General features: G+C 35.3%; 1 protein-coding gene and 1 long non-coding RNA gene across 2 annotated transcripts in view; both read right to left on the reverse strand.

The window, feature by feature from the left end:
- The window catches only part of LOC147869543 (dynein regulatory complex subunit 7-like), a 31,588-nt gene extending 15,899 nt beyond the window's left edge, over positions 1-15,689 (reverse strand). Inside the window, exons 1-13 of the mRNA XM_087330637.1 lie at positions 15,497-15,689; positions 12,741-12,830; positions 12,348-12,468; positions 12,082-12,232; positions 11,719-11,969; positions 11,493-11,586; positions 10,292-10,419; positions 10,099-10,214; positions 7,985-8,072; positions 5,169-5,300; positions 2,054-2,221; positions 1,539-1,603; positions 92-190 (exon numbers count right to left, since the gene is read on the reverse strand). Coding sequence (XP_087186763.1) covers positions 92-190; positions 1,539-1,603; positions 2,054-2,221; positions 5,169-5,300; positions 7,985-8,072; positions 10,099-10,214; positions 10,292-10,419; positions 11,493-11,586; positions 11,719-11,969; positions 12,082-12,232; positions 12,348-12,468; positions 12,741-12,830; positions 15,497-15,591 — 1,598 coding nt within the window. The 5' untranslated portion in view covers positions 15,592-15,689. The remainder of the gene's footprint in view (positions 1-91; positions 191-1,538; positions 1,604-2,053; positions 2,222-5,168; positions 5,301-7,984; positions 8,073-10,098; positions 10,215-10,291; positions 10,420-11,492; positions 11,587-11,718; positions 11,970-12,081; positions 12,233-12,347; positions 12,469-12,740; positions 12,831-15,496) is intronic.
- On the reverse strand, positions 6,606-7,967 carry LOC147869544 (uncharacterized). The gene is made up of 2 exons (XR_015530854.1): positions 7,483-7,967; positions 6,606-7,402 (listed from the first exon to the last, which is right to left on the reverse strand). It is a non-coding gene; the product is annotated as an uncharacterized LOC147869544 (long non-coding RNA).
- Positions 15,690-18,235: the final 2,546 nt, after the last annotated feature.

Here is an 18,235-nt window from a genome sequence, read left to right on the forward strand (position 1 = left end):
AATCTACAATTGTTTATGATCATTTATTCAGATAATATTATTCCTTGTTACTCTTTCTACAAATTAACAATCATGAAAAGGGACACATTACCTCATTTTAAGATCATTTTTGACCTCGATACCCAAAGGAAGAACGCAGAGTGAACTTAAGGGTTCCCCTTTCACATCAATTCCACCAACCACATAAAGCCTATCTTGGCAGGTAGTAAAACCACGAGATAATAAGAAACAAAAGACAGTAGAAAAACTGAAATAGAAGAATATTTACAATTATGGAAAAACATAAATTCAAGAATGCCTATTTCAGAACCATCTGGATTTTAACATTCTCCATATGTTTATGAACGTTTAACATGTGTGAATGACATTATTCCTGCTGGGAAACAGACAAAAAAATTCATTACACGCATTCCAGTTATAGCTTTAATATAAAGATCAACATGTAGCATCCCAGAAAATATTTGAACCATAACCCTGTTTCTTTCAAAGAAAATAAGTTTATTTAAATAATCAGTGTTAATATAGCATCAAAACATTTTCCAGGAACTATTTGCAAAATGAAATAATAGATACAGGATGCCAGGCCTTATTCCTGACTAGTTCTTCCATTGGAGTCAATCAAGATCCAATTTATTCCTAACTGGTTCATTCATTGGAGTCAATGCAGATCCAATCAAATGGGATGTAGTGCAAACTGAAGTAAATTACTGCAAAAAGGTCACACCTCACATCTGGAAGGAACTCCACGCTAATGTTTCCAATCTCCTCATTCTTACGGTCAAACAAAAGTTGGAATTTCAAATTGTAGCCTTGTGTGCTAGGCTCTATTAACTTTCAACAGCGTTAATTGTAATAGGTTTGTGTCAATTTGAGAACCTCAACTTACACTGAAACTGATGAAAACTCTTCGTGAGTGATGTGCCTAGTATAAAGTGAAACTATACCCCATAAATATATTCAGCTTTTACTTAAGATAACGAAAAGGTGTGTAATAGGAGAGTATGTGTTTTCTTGTCTAGTATAACTGGAAAAAGTAGTATGTCAAACTATTGCACCTACCCCTAAGATTTTAGGTCTAAACAAAGATTAAAGTCCCATTTCAGAGAAAATATCCATCTTTTTTTGTTTAAAAATTTGAGCGTATATTAACTGTACATAAATTCCATCGAAATCATTGTGTGCCCTAATTCTGAAGGAAGCTCAAAAGACCAAGAAGTGATAATAAGGTTTGAAAATTGATTGCCACATTAATTGCATACCTGATCTGGTAAATCCAACAGCTGTGTTTAAATCTTGGACATGGTGGAAAAAGTAGCATGTCAAACTACTGCACCTACCCCTAAGATTTTTAGGTCTAAACGAAGATTAAAGTCCCTTTTCAGAGAAAATATCCATCTTTTTTTGTTTAAAAAATCGGGCTTATATTAACTGTACATAAATTCCATCGAAATCATTGTGTGCCCTAATTCTGAAGAAAGCTCAAAAGACCAAGAAGTGATAATAAGGTTTGAAAATTGATTGCCACATTAATTGCATACCTGTTCTGGTAAATCCAACAGGTCTGTTTAAATCTTGGACATGGTCCTGATCCTTTTTGAGAGACCTGATTCAAATTATATGTTCATGAGTCTTGACAATATATCCCATTATGTAAATGCATAAAACCAGTTTGTGAAACAGTAAATACAGTTTACCATATAGGATATTATTGAGCAATGCTTCAATGTTTAATTACTATAAGGGGTACCTTTTTTTATGTTTTTCTTTCAAACAAACCATCAGCATGATATAACTACTAGCTTGAATATGGATTTTGGCTTATCTTAGAACGTAAAAATCAAGAACTATCATCATTTGAATGGACTACAATATGAATTCTCCCTACAGACTCTTTCTAAAGTGTGGGTCAGGGGATTTGATGCAGGCACGATTCCAATCCATGATTAATTTTTAAATTCATGTTAAAACAATGTAGAATTCATCAATGTGGTCATTTTAATCTCAATAAAAAAGACTTCTGAAGTTTTATTGCAAATGCCTTCTCATATATTACCCTGCTCCACGTAAATCCTACTGTTTCAAGGACATGGAGGTCATCAAGCATAAGACCACCACCTCTTCCACCATGCACATAGAATTTTGTCCCAAAGGATGTGGATGCTGCATTTTGCCTTGGTGCTGGAATTGATCCCTTTGTATTTTGCAGAGTCCACACCCATGCCTAGAAAGTAAATCAATGAACGAAATATCATTCCATATAGTAACCATATGTTGTCCAATCAATTTGAGGATCTCATAACATAACTAATCAAGGACAATGCGTGTGTGTGTATATATCCATATAATAACCATATCTTGTCCAATCAATTTGCAAGATCCCAGCATATACAGTAATTAAGGATGTGTGTGTATATGTATATATTGTTTCCCATTATATACCATAATTTTATCTCAAAAAGCTGTGTTTTAAGTTATTTTAGATTCATAAATCTTCCAAATCACTTTCACCATCATGAGCTCATAAAAATGGAATACAGAGAAAATTTGAATTGTGTGATCTTATCTCAATATTCCACAAACAAACGTGCATTATGATCCCTAAAATAATGAGAACATCTCTACCATTACTCCCTAGCAAAGGCAGTGTAACTTCTGTTTGCAAACACTGAATTTGGTTTTTTGAGCAACTCTTAAGTGAGGAAAATCTACAAGGAACTGCTTGTAAAAAAAGGCATAAACGGTGGAAATGATCAGAATATGGTTGTATTTCCACTGCCTTAAAATAAACAATATAAGCCCTACCTAGATGAAGGAGAGATAGCAAGCTCATTCCACAAGAACTCAGAAAGGATATCACGCCAACTCTTCCATTTTGCAATGCAGAAAGTTACATCACCAGATGACCCACTATCTACAGAAGCAACCAACAAATTTGAAGATGATATGTCTAAACTTATATTACATAGTTTTCTTTAGATGTAATAACTGTTGCAGCTTTCCAAGTGGGGGCTAAAGAATGCTTAATGCGAACATCATTGGGCATCGCATAATATGTGCTGCCATAAATCTTTTGGATACAGAAAACTATGATCTTTATATTAATTTTGATTGAATAGACAATTAAGAGATGATGTAGTCAGGACCTATTTTCAATATTCCATCTCATTTCCAGCATAACAAGCAGACCTTTAAAATAAGGTTAGTGGTCAGTCTTGGGGTACACAAAAAATTTCATTCAGAAACTTCCAATATCAAGACACTACAGGATTGTATATCTAAACGTGGAACATTTCTCTCTGGCGTGTTTGTTTTATGGTTTCTTTCAGGTTGGGATCAGGATAATCAGAACTTCACGATAAAAAAAGGACCAGAAACACAATTAACACTTTGTATTACCAGAAAACTCATCATAAATCAATAACAGGTTATGAAACCTTGCAACCAGGAATTTACAAATAAATTTTTTCCATATCCTTCCAGTGAGATAAAGCATAAGAAGAGGAAATTACAAAGTTAATTATTGTAGGCAGCAAAGGTCATCAAAAGTAAAATTGTAAACTCTCAACATATCAAAGAGCAGCAGGATGAAGTCGATACAAGAGAAAGGGCATCTTTGCTCAGGAGAAAATCCTTTGTGTCATAAACATCGCTTCGGCAGGATATGTTTAAGATGAAATACAGATTTTTGTGCATCCTCATGAAGCGTTTTATATGTTTATTTTGTTTTTTGTAGAAAACCAGGTGTTAAATATTAATTGTAAGTGGAGTACTAAGAATTTCAGTGTGGCCATCATTTTGACGTTTGCATCAACAGATATGTAGGGTTTATCGTAAGGTGAGATAGTATAGAAAGAAAGAAAGATATATTAATGCCTTTTAAGCGGCCAAAATGGCCTATAAGAACAAACAAGAGATTACATCGTAAGTATTGTCTCGTCTTTGAGAACAAATCAAAATAAAATAAATATTACTCAGTAAATATAAAAGTAAATAAGATAAAAAGAGACGAGAGAATCTGGTTTTCGGAACATGTGAGATTCTCAAGTTAGATATACATATTATAACTTTTGTCTTCGATCTCTAGCATAGGTCAATCCAGAATGGAGAGGTCTCCGAAACGAGGGAAGCATCTGCGATGGTGAGAGATAATAGAGAGGAGTATAATGATGGAAAGATGTTGTATCTTTGCAATCCCTAAACTGTAAAAATTTATTCTTTTCTTCATCAATCTATGTTTCCTTGTATGAACAAGGGAGTCTGGCAGATTTTCTTGACAAAAGGAAAGAAAGATATACTAGTGTCTTTTAAGGGGGGAAATGACTAATAAGACCAAACAAGAGATATATTAAAATTAAATGGCTAAAAAATTCTGCTGTCTATTATGTAACTGTCTCAAATCTGATCGATTGTAATTTTTGCTTTTGAAAGATCTCTAGCATAGACCAATCCAGAATTGATAGATAAAATGCTCACCTACCAATCCATCATATCAACACAAAGAAAGAAAGAGAAACTAAAAATTTGCTAGGCCAAAATAGCCTAAAAAAACGAACAAAAGATTACATCTTAAAATGCTGTCTCGTCTTTAAGAACAACAAACCAAAATAAATCTAACTAAATAGAGAAGGAATGATTCAGTATAGTAGATTATGTAAGTTGACAAAAGGTCATGTAAGAGATTTAGACTAATGTCATGCACAGTCTACCATAGGAGAATTTCTGGTATTTAGAACAGCATTTCTGTGTATATACGAGGACAAAAAATTCAAATGGCCCTGATGAAACAAGTTACTTCTGCATAATCCACCGCTAGAAGCAACACATCAGTGGATTATGAAGAAGTAACTTTAAATTTTAATATGCAGTAGATTAGCACATCAGTAGACTATGAATTGTAAGGATAAAATATGTATAATGACCCCATAAAAAGAAATAGCAAAGGTATTATTTGTTCACAGAGAAATAAATCATAAAAAATGAAGTTTGTTTTGTCACATACAAATATCTGCTCTAATTTTCAGCAAAACAAACTAGGTTGTACTGCATGTATGTTATGGTACAAACTGCACCAATGTTACCCGCTATAAATGTCCCTTTTTAACACTCTTGAAATTGATAATTATTTGTTTTGTTTTTGATATAGCTTTCAACATAACTCAAGTGTTCACCTGGGTATCCAAAACATGAACATCATTATATCGTTGACGACTTCCTCGGCCCCCAAATACAATCAGTTGAGATCCAATCACAGCCATCGAAGCTCCTTCACGAGTTAATGGTATACTTCCTTCAATAGGGGGCTGCAAGAAACTTAAGTGTCAGCTTCGGAACTATCTTATGTTCCCTCTAGTTGATTATTTCAATACTAAAACTTCTTTAATGAGATGATTTCTGACTTTATCTGATGGATTTTCGTATATAGTAAAAAAGAACTAGTCACAAGATCCTACAATGATGTATGTTCCATTGCAGAAGCACTCAACAACCTAAGCTTGGATGGACTGAAACTCACAACTCCAAAATATCTGCAACATGGGCCAATCCATGATCAAGAGGTCTCTCAAGCAAGGGAAGCATCTTCAGTGAGTGATGATAGCCTTTATTTTATAACAAGGGTCGGGGCCTTGATCCAGAAGGACGTGACTTACATGCAATAAAAAATTGTTGCTCCCAAATCTATTTCGACCCCTTTCAAATGATTATCTCCATGTTCTGCCAATTCTTGGTGGATAAGTGCCAAAACTTTAGTACCTTTGGTAATATCCAATTTGATGATATCAGTTCGGATCACCTATTTCTACTGTGCTTATATTCAACTGTGGACAACCCAAGCTATATATGAAACATGTTCTACCAATTCTTTTGGTGGCATAACTGCCAAGTCACTAGTACCTTTGGTAATATCCAATTTAATGATATCAGTTCAGATCACAGTATTTCTACTTTGCTTACATTCAAGTGTGGACAATCCAAGCTATATTGAAACAGGAATAGTGAATTTATATTTATGCAATGTGATGATTGGTCTTATTCTTCTATTTCAGCATACCAACAATGAGTACCTCCATACTATGCCAACATTTTCCATGACTGAAGAGCCAATTTTTAGTACGTCTGGAGCTCCCATATCTGTTGTATACCAGTGACTGATCAGAATAGTGCCTCAGTCACTATTGAGACTGCTACCATCTCCACCCAGGTGATATCAAAGGGTACCAATGTTTTTCTCCTTATCACGCATGCAATCATCAACACTAATTTCTCTAGTTGTGTGACTTATCGAGAGGAATGGTGACCATTGTGCACAAATAGCAAAATCAGAAGACCTTATTCTTTTCTACAAGTGAAATATCACTATAAAATACGCCTACTTATATTTTATCTGAAAAAGCTGCAGTATTTTTTCATCCAGAAATATAGGCTTTATAATAACTTTTCCAACGAGGCTTCTCAAAACACTATACTACCACTTCTGATAAACATAACGCCATATGCATGATTAGACATCAAGTTACATTGCTATACGAGGAATGATTTTGTTAAAATGAATAATGGAGGAAAGTTAGATTGCAAGAAAGACAATCCCATGAATAGTTTACAGTAGATGAATGGAATTTGTAAGAAATAATAAATAGAAAGCAACATAGCTTCAGGCAGTATACAGGAAATATCCAATTATAAAGATATGTGGTAGTCATTGAAAATAATTGTATGGACCTAAGAGCTTTATGTGATTCATCTATTATCACGTGAGACTTTTATGCAATTTTTCTGTCACCTCCGAGTGTGCTTTATTATTCAGGATTAGATCTGTCGTTGGCCAGTTCTGCACTTCATGGAATCAGCTCGTTTAAAGACAGTCAAATATCTTAGAAAGGCATGGAAGCAAACACCTGAGCACATCATATGCAGGCTTTGCCAGGATACAGCCAAGCCAAACAAACTACTCCCATACATGCTCATGAGGTTGTCTTTTTCATATTTGGATCCAGTCTTTCGAGAGATACAATGAGCCAATGTTTTACAGCAAAAAAAAGGTTTTGGGAGTAGGATTTACTGTACTTTGCGAATTTCACATCACATCCAACAAATAGGGTGGAAGATTTATGCCAACAAATCTCCGTGTTAAGATCGCTGGGGCTGCCTTTAAAAGCATCTAAGACTTCCTTGAAGTAAAGGACGGAAAGAAAGAAGGAAGAAGATTATGATAGCATCCCTAATAAAGCCAAAATGGGTTATGAGACCTGATATCAGCAATTGTTACAATCATGATATTATATGGTCTCATCAAAGTTCTTTGAACTGAAGTATATAAACTATAAAACTAATATAGGAAGTAAATGAAATGTCACCCTTGTGTGGGTCTCAAACCTCATCAAAACTCAGTGAGCTGAGATATAACCTACAAAGTAAACTATTAAGTATATGAAAATGCTACCCTTGTTGGAGATATTGACCAAAGTATTAAGAACTGTGTGATACCGACAATATTCCATCTCCTCCAAAATGATGAGAATTTGGTTAGGGAGGTAAATGGAGGCCTGAGATCTAGGGTATGGCTTAGAAATTGAGTTCATTGATGAGCGATGTAGTGCCAAACCTGTAAATTCACTACTAAATAAAACCCATCACCCTCATAAAGTCAACAAGACTGCGATAAAGTCAATCATCAGCCTTCTTGAAATCTCAGAGTAACCCAGTTGATGGTGATTGCGGGTCTTTCACCCACATTGATTCATAGGTTATTTTGACCTTTGCACACATAATTACTCATTTCCCTTTCATTCAGAGGTTTCATAAGCCCTTTTGGCCTCTTAAAAGACATTAGTATATCTCTCTTTCTCCTCCCCTTTATTTAATGCAATCATATGAGAGAGTGTAGTTGCATTGAGCACCACATACATGTAAAATGAGCTCTATAAGTAGCTAAAATGATGCCATCACATAAAACCATGATAACAGTCAATGACATTTAAATAAATACCTGAAACCACGTCATTGCTTTTAAATCAAGATAATAAACATCATTTAGCAGTTTATTCTCTTCATTGCGACCTCCAAAGATATATAGCCTGTTAGGAGAAGTCCTTTTACCAACATAGCTCTTTTATTTACATAGGCTAGAAAACAAACTAAGCAAAGAGAACCTTTTCTCTATTAATAATCAAGATTTTAAATCATATAAACAATTGTAGGTCTGCAATATAACGAACTATGGGCATTCTACCTAAGATCATCAATCAAGATCGCAGAGATAATAGAAGTTGATTGGGTTTCTAGGTGTTAGAGGAGAATGAAAGGAAAAGAAAGAAAACTATATTACCGCCGTTTAAGAGGCTAAAATTGCCTAACGACCAAACAAGAAATTACATCTTAAAACGTTGTCTTGTCTTTAAGAGAAAATCAAGATAAATACAACTAAGTACAGTGTACTAAAGAATTTAGTTATCCATATTGTTCTCCAAAGTCTCCTCCCTTTATTCCACATGTCAATGGTACAAATGGCAAATCCATTATTCCATAGATTTACATCCATATCTGCCTATCTCAATCATTATCTAACCTTCTCTGAGGAGATCCAAACCTGCCCTATCACACAATGAGTTCATGCCATGGATGTGTATCCATATAGATGTCTCTCTAGTCCCTCCAATGAGGAAGAAGTCCACAAAACGTCGTCAGCATTCAATAATACTGGTATGGCCATTTCTGCCAAGCATGCTCCTGAACCACCAAATCTCCCTATGTAATTAGATACCTTCACTATGTAATTAGATATCTTCTCTATGTGATTATATACCTTATATATATATAACCCCAAAGAGAGTGGGTTTTAGAGATCTTCCTTATTTAATTCCAATCATGCTAGCCATGATCTCTTGCAACCCATTGGAAGCATGCACATTTCCTGAAATTGATCATATAGTACACAGATTCCCCATTGCATATCTACCGGGACTCCAATGGCATCTTGTCATCGCATGAGCTGAACATGCAGTAAGGTGTTGAAGGCTTTGCAGAAATCCAGAAAGCAGCAATAAACTCTTCTTTTATTTCTAACACTTCCTCCTTAAGGGCTCAAAGGGATCCAAAGTGATGAGCCCCTCTCCAAACCCTACCTGTCCGACTGAATGCAACCATGTCTTTTATGAAATCAGAGGGAGATACCATTGCCTCTTTAAACAAGGCTTTGGCCCACTACGCAAGGTAATGGAATATGAGGACCAAAGATGCCTAGGACTTTTCTTGCTCGAGCTCAAGAGACATCGGGAAAAGTTGTTGAAGAATACAGCCACACAAGCTCATCCACAAAGAACAATCACAACTTTCTTTCGCTCCATCACTCCTAATGCTAGAAGTCAACCCCAGGATACAGAAATGGGATCCAGACCAGGATATAACAAAGGGGTTACGATTGATCGGGCAATGGCAATTTGCCGTGCACGTAGGCCCCAGCCCCATGGACCACGACCTCGACACCCTTGTCATCGACAAATAAAAGCCATTATCTCCCGCCATCGTAGGTGCTTCCCTCGCTTCGGAGACATTTCCATTCTGGATCGACCTATGATAGAGATCTTTCGGAGACAAAAGCTACAATACACCTAACTTGAGAATCTCGCATGTGCCAAAAACCAGATTCTCTCGTCTCTTTTCTTTTCATCTTATTTACTTTTATATTTACTGTGTAATATTTACTTTATTTTGATTTGTTCTCAAAGACGAGAAAACATTTAAGATGTAATCTCTTATTCGGTCTTATAGGCCATTTTGGCCTCTTAAAAGACATTAATATATCTTTCTTTCTTTCTTCTTTCTCTGTCCATAAACTCAATTCTGACTCTAGGATCTACGATCATGACAATGAATGACCATTGTGGTCCCATCTCCATACCCATTACCATTCACAAAATGCATCCTATATGACTATGTATTATTAAATGCCTTACTACACTTTTAATGAAAAGAAATGCAGGAAAAATATAACCAGTAAAATTAAGTGATTATACGATATTTCCATTAAAAGCAGTCGAATGATTATCATACAAAGAAGAAAGAAACGCAGAAAAAACATTGTCAGTAAAATTAAGTGATTACCGCTTATTTCCATCAAAAGCAGCCGAATGACCATCACGAGCAGTAGGTATATTCCCACTTGGTGATAACTTTACCCAAAGAAGAGTCCGAGAGTCTATTGCAAAAATGTCTTCAACCTAGTCTCTCAAAAGATAATATTAATTAGGTGCTCAACTTTGTTTATCAGCATAAATTACAATTTGTTAAATATAACCTTCACATAATTAGTAATACGTCCTCCAAATATGTATGTTATTGGCCCAGCTTGTGTGATGCTATATCCACTTCTAAGAAGTGGCCTTTGCCCATTCTCATGTCGTGTTATGTACTTCTTAAAGAACCCTGTACTAAATGTTGTCAATAATCTCAAATATATCAAGCTGCCTCAATTAATTAAAATGTTTATTTCAAATACAATGTTAAATGTGCAATATGTGTGGTGCTTCTTAAAGAACCCTGTATTAAATCCTGTCAATAATCTCAAATATGTTGAGCTGCATCAATTGATTTAAAATTGTTATTCAAACACGACACTAAATGCAAAGTCTCTGGGTTTAGGGTCATTAGGCAATCACACCCAAGCTAGATAAGCCATCCAATGTCTCGATTTCCAATCAAAGTATCAATCATTCAAACATGGTTAGTTTGAAATTTGCAACCTCCATTATCGATCAAACTGAATTAATATAATATGGAAGAAATTGTGGCACCACTAGATCAGTGATGTGAAGGGAGACAGATATTTGAAAGTTTACTATTTCATAGTTAAATCTTGGAGATCATAACAAGAACCTAGGAAATAATAACTGGGCTCTGTTAAGCAAACAATATACACTGTTTCTAGGATAATCTCGAGCCTCATCATCGCTATCCTCCAAAAATCTATCCTCTCAATCACCCATTCACACACTTCATGCTCCACCAACAGTTGCCACTGCCAGTAATGAACCATGAATCCAGAACAGCAACTATCCACAAGTGATTGGATGCCGCCTTTTTTTTGCAGACTAGAGATCAGTCTATTCATTAGGATACCACAAATCTAGTATTAAAGCTGTGTTTTGGACTCAATCTGGACCTAGACTTTCTAAAGATTTTAATGGAAGGTTTTGGAGATAAGAGATATCCACAGAAAATTATTCTTAAGAGGCTTCGTAAAATACCAATAATACTCATTGCTGGGAACAACTTTACTATCAGATCCAACGACATTAAAAATCTAGTGCCAAAAGAGAAGCAGCATGCAGATGTTTGTATAATCAATTTCAATAATAAAAGTATGTATGTGTGTATGTATGTATGTATGTATGTATGTATATCATGCAATGACATAATAGATATATAATGTTTATAGATTCTTAATTCCTGAAAATACTGGATACAAACAAGTTGTAAATCACAGAAAAACAGAATACCTGACAATTCAGCTTCAGGTTTCTGGAATATCAGCTGTTCTAATTGATGAAGCTCATGCAAATTGCGAAGGTAATCCATAAATTTTTCAAATCCCTATAGACATGGATTAAGCAAATCCATATAAACTATGTCTTTAACATGCAACAGACTATAACATAATGTTTAAACTAGGGCACGTCACATAATGCACTTCAATGCCACAAATTATTCAAAAATATAGATAACCTGAGAGTAAAATGTATTGATTGGATCAGAGAAAGGATTTCCAGTACAATCAAACTCTGTAAGATTCTTCAGCAAACCCAGCGATGGTGGTACTTCAGTAAGATGGTTTCCATGTACATCCAGTGTAACAAGTTCTTGTAAATCTTCCAATGGCTTTGGAAGAGTTGAGAGGAGATTCTCGCTAACATCCAAACATTGTAGATTTCTTAATAGTCCCAGAGAGTCCGGTAGTTCCAGAAGTCTGTTCTTAGCTGTAATAAGTGCAGCTCATCTTTTAGGACCCCAATGGAAAATATGATTTTCGATGTTAAAATTTTGAGTATAACAATCATACAACATTGCCATACATAATGTTTAACTCACCAAGATTCAGCGAAACCAGCAAAGTGAGTTGGCCCCAGAAAGTAGGAAGTGTCATTAGTTGATTCTTTGAAAAGTTCATTTCTCTCAAGGAAACCAGATATTGTATACCTTGATCCAGCTCTTTTATCTCATTCTCTGATAGATCTAGGATCTGTCTTAGATAAAGATTATTTCATGAAAGAGCAGCTCCATAATTGATTTTTCCAGCAAGCAATGCAAACTACCATCAAACCATAAATATACACTATAGAGGGAGAAGCATCTACCTGAATTTTTCCATATCTTAGCACAACTGGTGGTAAAAATTGAAAATGATTTTTGCCTAGTCTCAGACACCGCAATGTACGAAATTCGGCCAATTCATGAGTCAATTCTGACAATTTATTGCTGCCGACATAATGAAACAATTAATCCAATCACACTTTATTCTGGGTACAAGCACACTGGCATTCCAAAAAATTACATGCACCTCCTATGTATTTAGATAAACAGAAGTGTTTCAGTAACAGCCAATTTTATCAAAAGGCACAAGGTTTCTCCTAATGATGAGAGTGTTCTATTTAAAGTGGCTATTAATAAATGGAAGCTCAAGTAATTTGACCATGGACTCTGCACAAGCATTTCCTGAAAAGAAACAGTGTCATTAGAATCGGAAAAACCTGTGTAAATCCAATTCTATGATGGACGTAACCCCTGCTCCTTTAACAAGGTTCATGAGATCCTCAGGAATATCAGTCAGTTCCAAAGAGCTGCCAATGAAAATGTAGAAACAGTACTCAATAATCAAATCATATCATTACACTGCTTTTTGAATCTTCTCAAAACTACTACACAATATTCTCGCAATGAAACAAACAAAAAATGGCTCTTTAGACAACTAAAATCTGTATAGGATCATTTGAATATCCAAAGTGCTTGGCCAAATACATCCAAATAATAGAACCACTAGGAAAAATTAGATCATATTATTTGTGTGAGCTTTATCAGAGACTGAAAGTGCAAACGTAATGGTGCCAAATCTGAATTTGATCAAACTGAATCTAGAAACAAGAGGAAAGCCTTTCTGTCTACTAAAACCAAAAAGAAAAAACATGTACAAGAACATATATATCTTCCAGTTATCCAGAACAAAAGGAAATTACAAGATCCAAATGAATAAATAATAGAAACTATAAAGTGAGGGGTAACCGAGAACTAGCATGGGGAGATGGGAGCTCCAAAGCTCGATAATCAGGTATACAATTATGAAATGCATATCTAATGGGCCCTTCTGAGAATATTCCACATGAGTGGATGTGTGAGGAGCCCCACCAGTGTTGCCTCTGGGTCAGAGTGCACGCATGCCAACCAATCCTCCATGTAGTGATTTGCCAAATTAAAGTAGAATAGCATGCATCAAAGGTCCACTGCATCACTTCCAAGAGTAAATATAGTGTTTGTCCATATTTTTTTGCACCATAAACACTTACACATTTCCCTCCCAAGTGTAAATATAGTGCTTGTCCATATGCAAGATTTAGCTCTAGTATCCACTGCATCGCTTCCACAAACTACCACCTTTTAGTCAGGTCCACGCTTTGAATCCTCTTAGAAAGATCTATGATCTGCATATTCTTTAAGTTGATTGTCTTTTTTATCCAATTGGCATGCATCCTGGATTGAATTCTGGTTCCAAACGTTCTGTGTTTATGATCCATGTCACAGGAGTGCCATTTCTTGTGGGAGAATAGTTACATGTCTATGCCTAGGATTATGGTGATTATGTGATGTTAGGTTTTCAGCAACAAAGTAGGTAGGCCGGACACATGCAGATTGGCATTCCCAAGACTTCAGTTGTGCTACCTTTAATATTTTTCCTCTTGTAAGCTTTGATACTAACTGGATTAATGTTAAGGCAATACCTGTGGGGAAACTGACATTTGGGGCCAATCGATGAAATCTTTAAACTCATATCTTAAATTATGAATTCGAACCAACTCATATCTTAAATTATGATTTGGTTCCATTGGCTGATTTTGGCCTCTGATAGATTTTCATGCATACTTCCTTATTACTTTCTCACTTAAAGTTTTGTTTTATAAAGTATTCATAACTTTTTTCTATTGCTTTTTCGGCATGTGAGTAGAAATTTTTCATGTTTTCCATCCCTGAGTGTAACATCAATGATTGCTACCTTGCCTCTCCACCAAAATATATCACAGATAAATACAAGCGGTGTATCCATTCAAGCATAGACAAAGAAGTTAACTTTCATGGTGACATGCAATGAACTTCAACCTGTTCCAGATTGTCTGGTGCCAATAGACAGCAGAAACAGATGATATATACGACATAGAGCAAACTGGCAAAAATCTTTGATTTTTGGTCTCTCCTTCAAATTTTGTCCATTTTCTCGTTCAGAAAGAAAGATATATTAACGTCTATTAAGAGGCCAAAATGGCCTATAAGACCAAACAAGAGATTACATCGTAAGTGTTGTCTCGTCTTTGAGAACAACAAATCAAAAAATAAGTAAATAATACTTCGTAAATATAAAAGTATATAAGATAAAAAGAGACGAGGGAATTTGGTTTTCGGCACATGTGAGATTCTCAAGTTAGATATATTGTAGCTTTTGTCTTCGAAAGATCTCTAGCATAGGTCGATCCAGAATGGAAATGTCTCCGAAACGAGGGAAGCACCTACAATGGCGGGAGATAATGTTTTTTATCTGTCGATGACAAGGGTGTCGAGGTTGTGGTCCAGAGAAAGCTACAGACATTTGAAGTTCTTTGAGCTCTTGTAGACCTTTGGCACCTTCTTCATCAATGCAATTCGTATACATATGGAGTACAAAACTGTATGATCAGACTTCAGTCACTCCAACAAATCATTGCAAACATGAAAGGTGAATACATGGTACAATGAGGCTTTGATTGCTCCATGGGAATTTTCTTCTTCAATGACCCATGTATAGGAACCTTTGTTCACTCTTTTAAACTTTGAAGATAAATAAATGCATTGTCTTCTCCAGTGAAATCCATATACATATGAGTTACTATGATCATTTGGTCAACCTTTTTAAGATTTTTGGCATGCTCTTCTTCAATAAATAAAGAAATATGCATGCCGAGTACAAGAACCTTTGGTTATCATCTTCATAGTAGGAAATCTTGTTGGAATGCCCCTTCATTTTTTCTTGGTTCACCCAATGTATCTCTAGAGAAAAAACAACAGTTTTTCTTCTAGAAATGAAGAAGTTGAAAAAATGTCTTCTTTAGAATTTTAAGGTTGAAATGGCATCTCTTATATGACATACTTATTTCTAGAAGAAGAAAAAGAAAACAAAAAAGTTTTATGAAAAACAAGAAATTAAAAGGAAAGAGAAAGAGACCAGGGCCAGGGGGTTGGGGGAACAGGATGAGGAGAGGGGTACCTGAGATCGAGCTTTTGTGTTTTTCTGCATTCAACGAGGTGAGCCTTAATCTTCTTCATCTTCACGAAACTCTTCTTAGACTTCGACCCCGCCATGGTTTCTCTCTAGTCTGCAAAATTTCACTCTCCCTCGGAATCAGAATCAGAATCAGAAGAACGGACATTCAACCGTAATGGAGAAACAGACTGCAAGTTTTCTATATTTCGCGGGTGCCCCCTCCTCCTCCAACCCCTTTTGGCTTTCCTTATTTCTGTCCGATGCCCTTCCTCGGACCTCAACCCCTACACCGTTATCATTTCATCCCTTACTTCAGAAAAACACATGGAAATTTGAAGTGACCAAGATTAGTCGCTCGTTACCGTTCCAATGATAAGCGGTAGAATATCCATCCGCGCATAGTTTGATCGGAACAATAATCGGGACTGCAGTCGGATAATGGGATGTCTTGACCGCGCAATCGACTATGTAGACGAGATAGATGAGTAATCGACTTTACTTGTGCCAAACTTTGGCCCAAGAAGGTTTTTCCTTCATGTACAAAGCACTCGACCTTTCGATACTCTAGCTTCAACAAGTCTAGACATTCTCTACTCTTCATCTTAGTTTATTGCCTTGTGGTTGGCATCTAGTTCATGGCTTTCGGTATAAGCTACATGGCATTAACTTGAATGGGTTTTAACTTTTACCAATTTCTGGTTGACAACCAAGGTTGTGTTAGTAACACTTGGGTTGATATCATATACATTTTTCTTCTCTCCTTTCTGACATAAAATGAATTTAAAATTTTCATTCAAAACATTGATTATCGTATGACGAGTTGGTCCATAACTCTTCATGGAATTTTTCTATGCTCTCTTGAAATCGTAAATGGTATGTATTTCAATTAGACCGATTATAATGTGCACAACTTTCTTGATGATGAATCTACACAAAAATATGTGGAAAGATGTGTGTTATTGTCCATGGGTTGAATTTGGGTTCACTAATATATATGTGTGAAAAACTCAATGCATGACAATAACGTGGTTGTAGAAAGTGTGCTATTGGAGAGTAGTATACAATTTTCATAAAAAAAACAGTGCCCAACATTTTTATCTATTGTTTCCACACTTGCACTATGAGTTTAACCATACCTTTAAAATACAATTCCAAAGTCTTATGTCTCAAACAAAGCATGTTAGATATGTCTACAATACTTAAAAATCTGCATGGAAATCCCCAACAATATATTCATGTCCATGTATGTTCAGGGAAACCCTCATTGAACTCGACATCATACAATTTTAGCTTTATAGGATATCTCGTAAACAAACGGCAAGATGTACCAGGGTATTTTCAGCAAACAAACGGCCTCCATCAGAATCTATTAAGTTAATATGGCACACATTAATAACTACATTGAGGGCCCATATATGAGCGGATTGATGGAACACATGATGCTTCAAAATTAATGAGGCTGAATTTCAGAAAACGATGGTGTACTACATCGATGGCTATAGAAATTGGAGTGGATATACAGTGGTAGTACGTAGTACCGAGATGGTTGTTCTCCCCTCCCATTAGATGATATGAGAAACATGGAGAACAAACATGTGGGCTATTGAGTGTAAGATAAATAAGTGAGGTAGCCCATGTGGAAGTAGATAATGACTAAAGTTGTGTATTGTATGTCATTTTAACTAATGGGGTATATTCTTATTTGGAAAAAGAAAAAGAAAACAAAAGAATACACATGTGATTCCCTGATTTATACATAAGCCATATTGTATAGTCTTTCTGTAAAAATCTCTTCTAACTAATGGGAAAGTAGCTCCTTTTTGGGAAATAAAAATATAAATCTGAATTGCATGTAGAAATTTTGTGAGTTAAGTCACAAGAAATAAACAATATGCATACTCTAGAGTCTAGACTTAATTCATTGCTTCGATCATCTACAATATTCTAACACCTTGAATTATCTAACATAGCTTCACATTTGCATGCAATTAAGCGATTTAGTGGTACAAAAATGTGACGTGCATTAATTATGGAACTTGGTTTTTTATGATCGAGTAATAATATTATTCAGGGCATTATCATGTATTTCGCATTGTATAATGAATGTAATAAAAACCCGAAACCCTTGCAAGGTTTTGGAAAGTGAAATGTAAAGTAATTCTTTACGGAGAGAATTACTATTACCATAATCAAACATGTGAATTATAACTCAACTCGTAATTAACTTTCCAAGATTGAATCACAACCCAAATGTTGACCACTTAACATAGGGCCAATATTGGAATATCTCAAATGATCTACTCCACTACTCATTCGTAGGAAGAATGCTAAAATCCATTCTAATTCAAAATGTTTTGTCAATGCCAAAACCAAATGTATGATATAAGTTATAACCATCATAGTGTGTATTATAAGGCTATAGCCAAGTTAAATATCTATTTATTGCACAAGAAGATGATGAACTATTTATGGCATATTCTTGATAATAATAGGTCAAGTTTGATGTTTCTGAAGTTCAAGAACTTTGCCAACCAATTTCCCATTTCTTCTAGAGTGTGTGTCTTTCTTCCACATAGCATGAAAAACCGATGAATCCATGGTCAATCAAGTTGTCATTCTCTTGCATTTGGATACATTTTATTTATAAAAATGTAAGAGCATGAGAGTGTGAGAAAATAATTTGTGGATCGTGACTTTTTTGGACACCTATACAACATGTTGGTATATTTTAATTTGGTTGAG

This window comes from Azolla caroliniana, unplaced genomic scaffold (genome assembly GCF_043228905.1).
Source record: "Azolla caroliniana isolate FFs.n. ecotype wild unplaced genomic scaffold, voAzoCaro1.0.p SCAF_1, whole genome shotgun sequence".
Classification (NCBI taxonomy): Eukaryota; Viridiplantae; Streptophyta; class Polypodiopsida; order Salviniales; family Salviniaceae; genus Azolla; species Azolla caroliniana.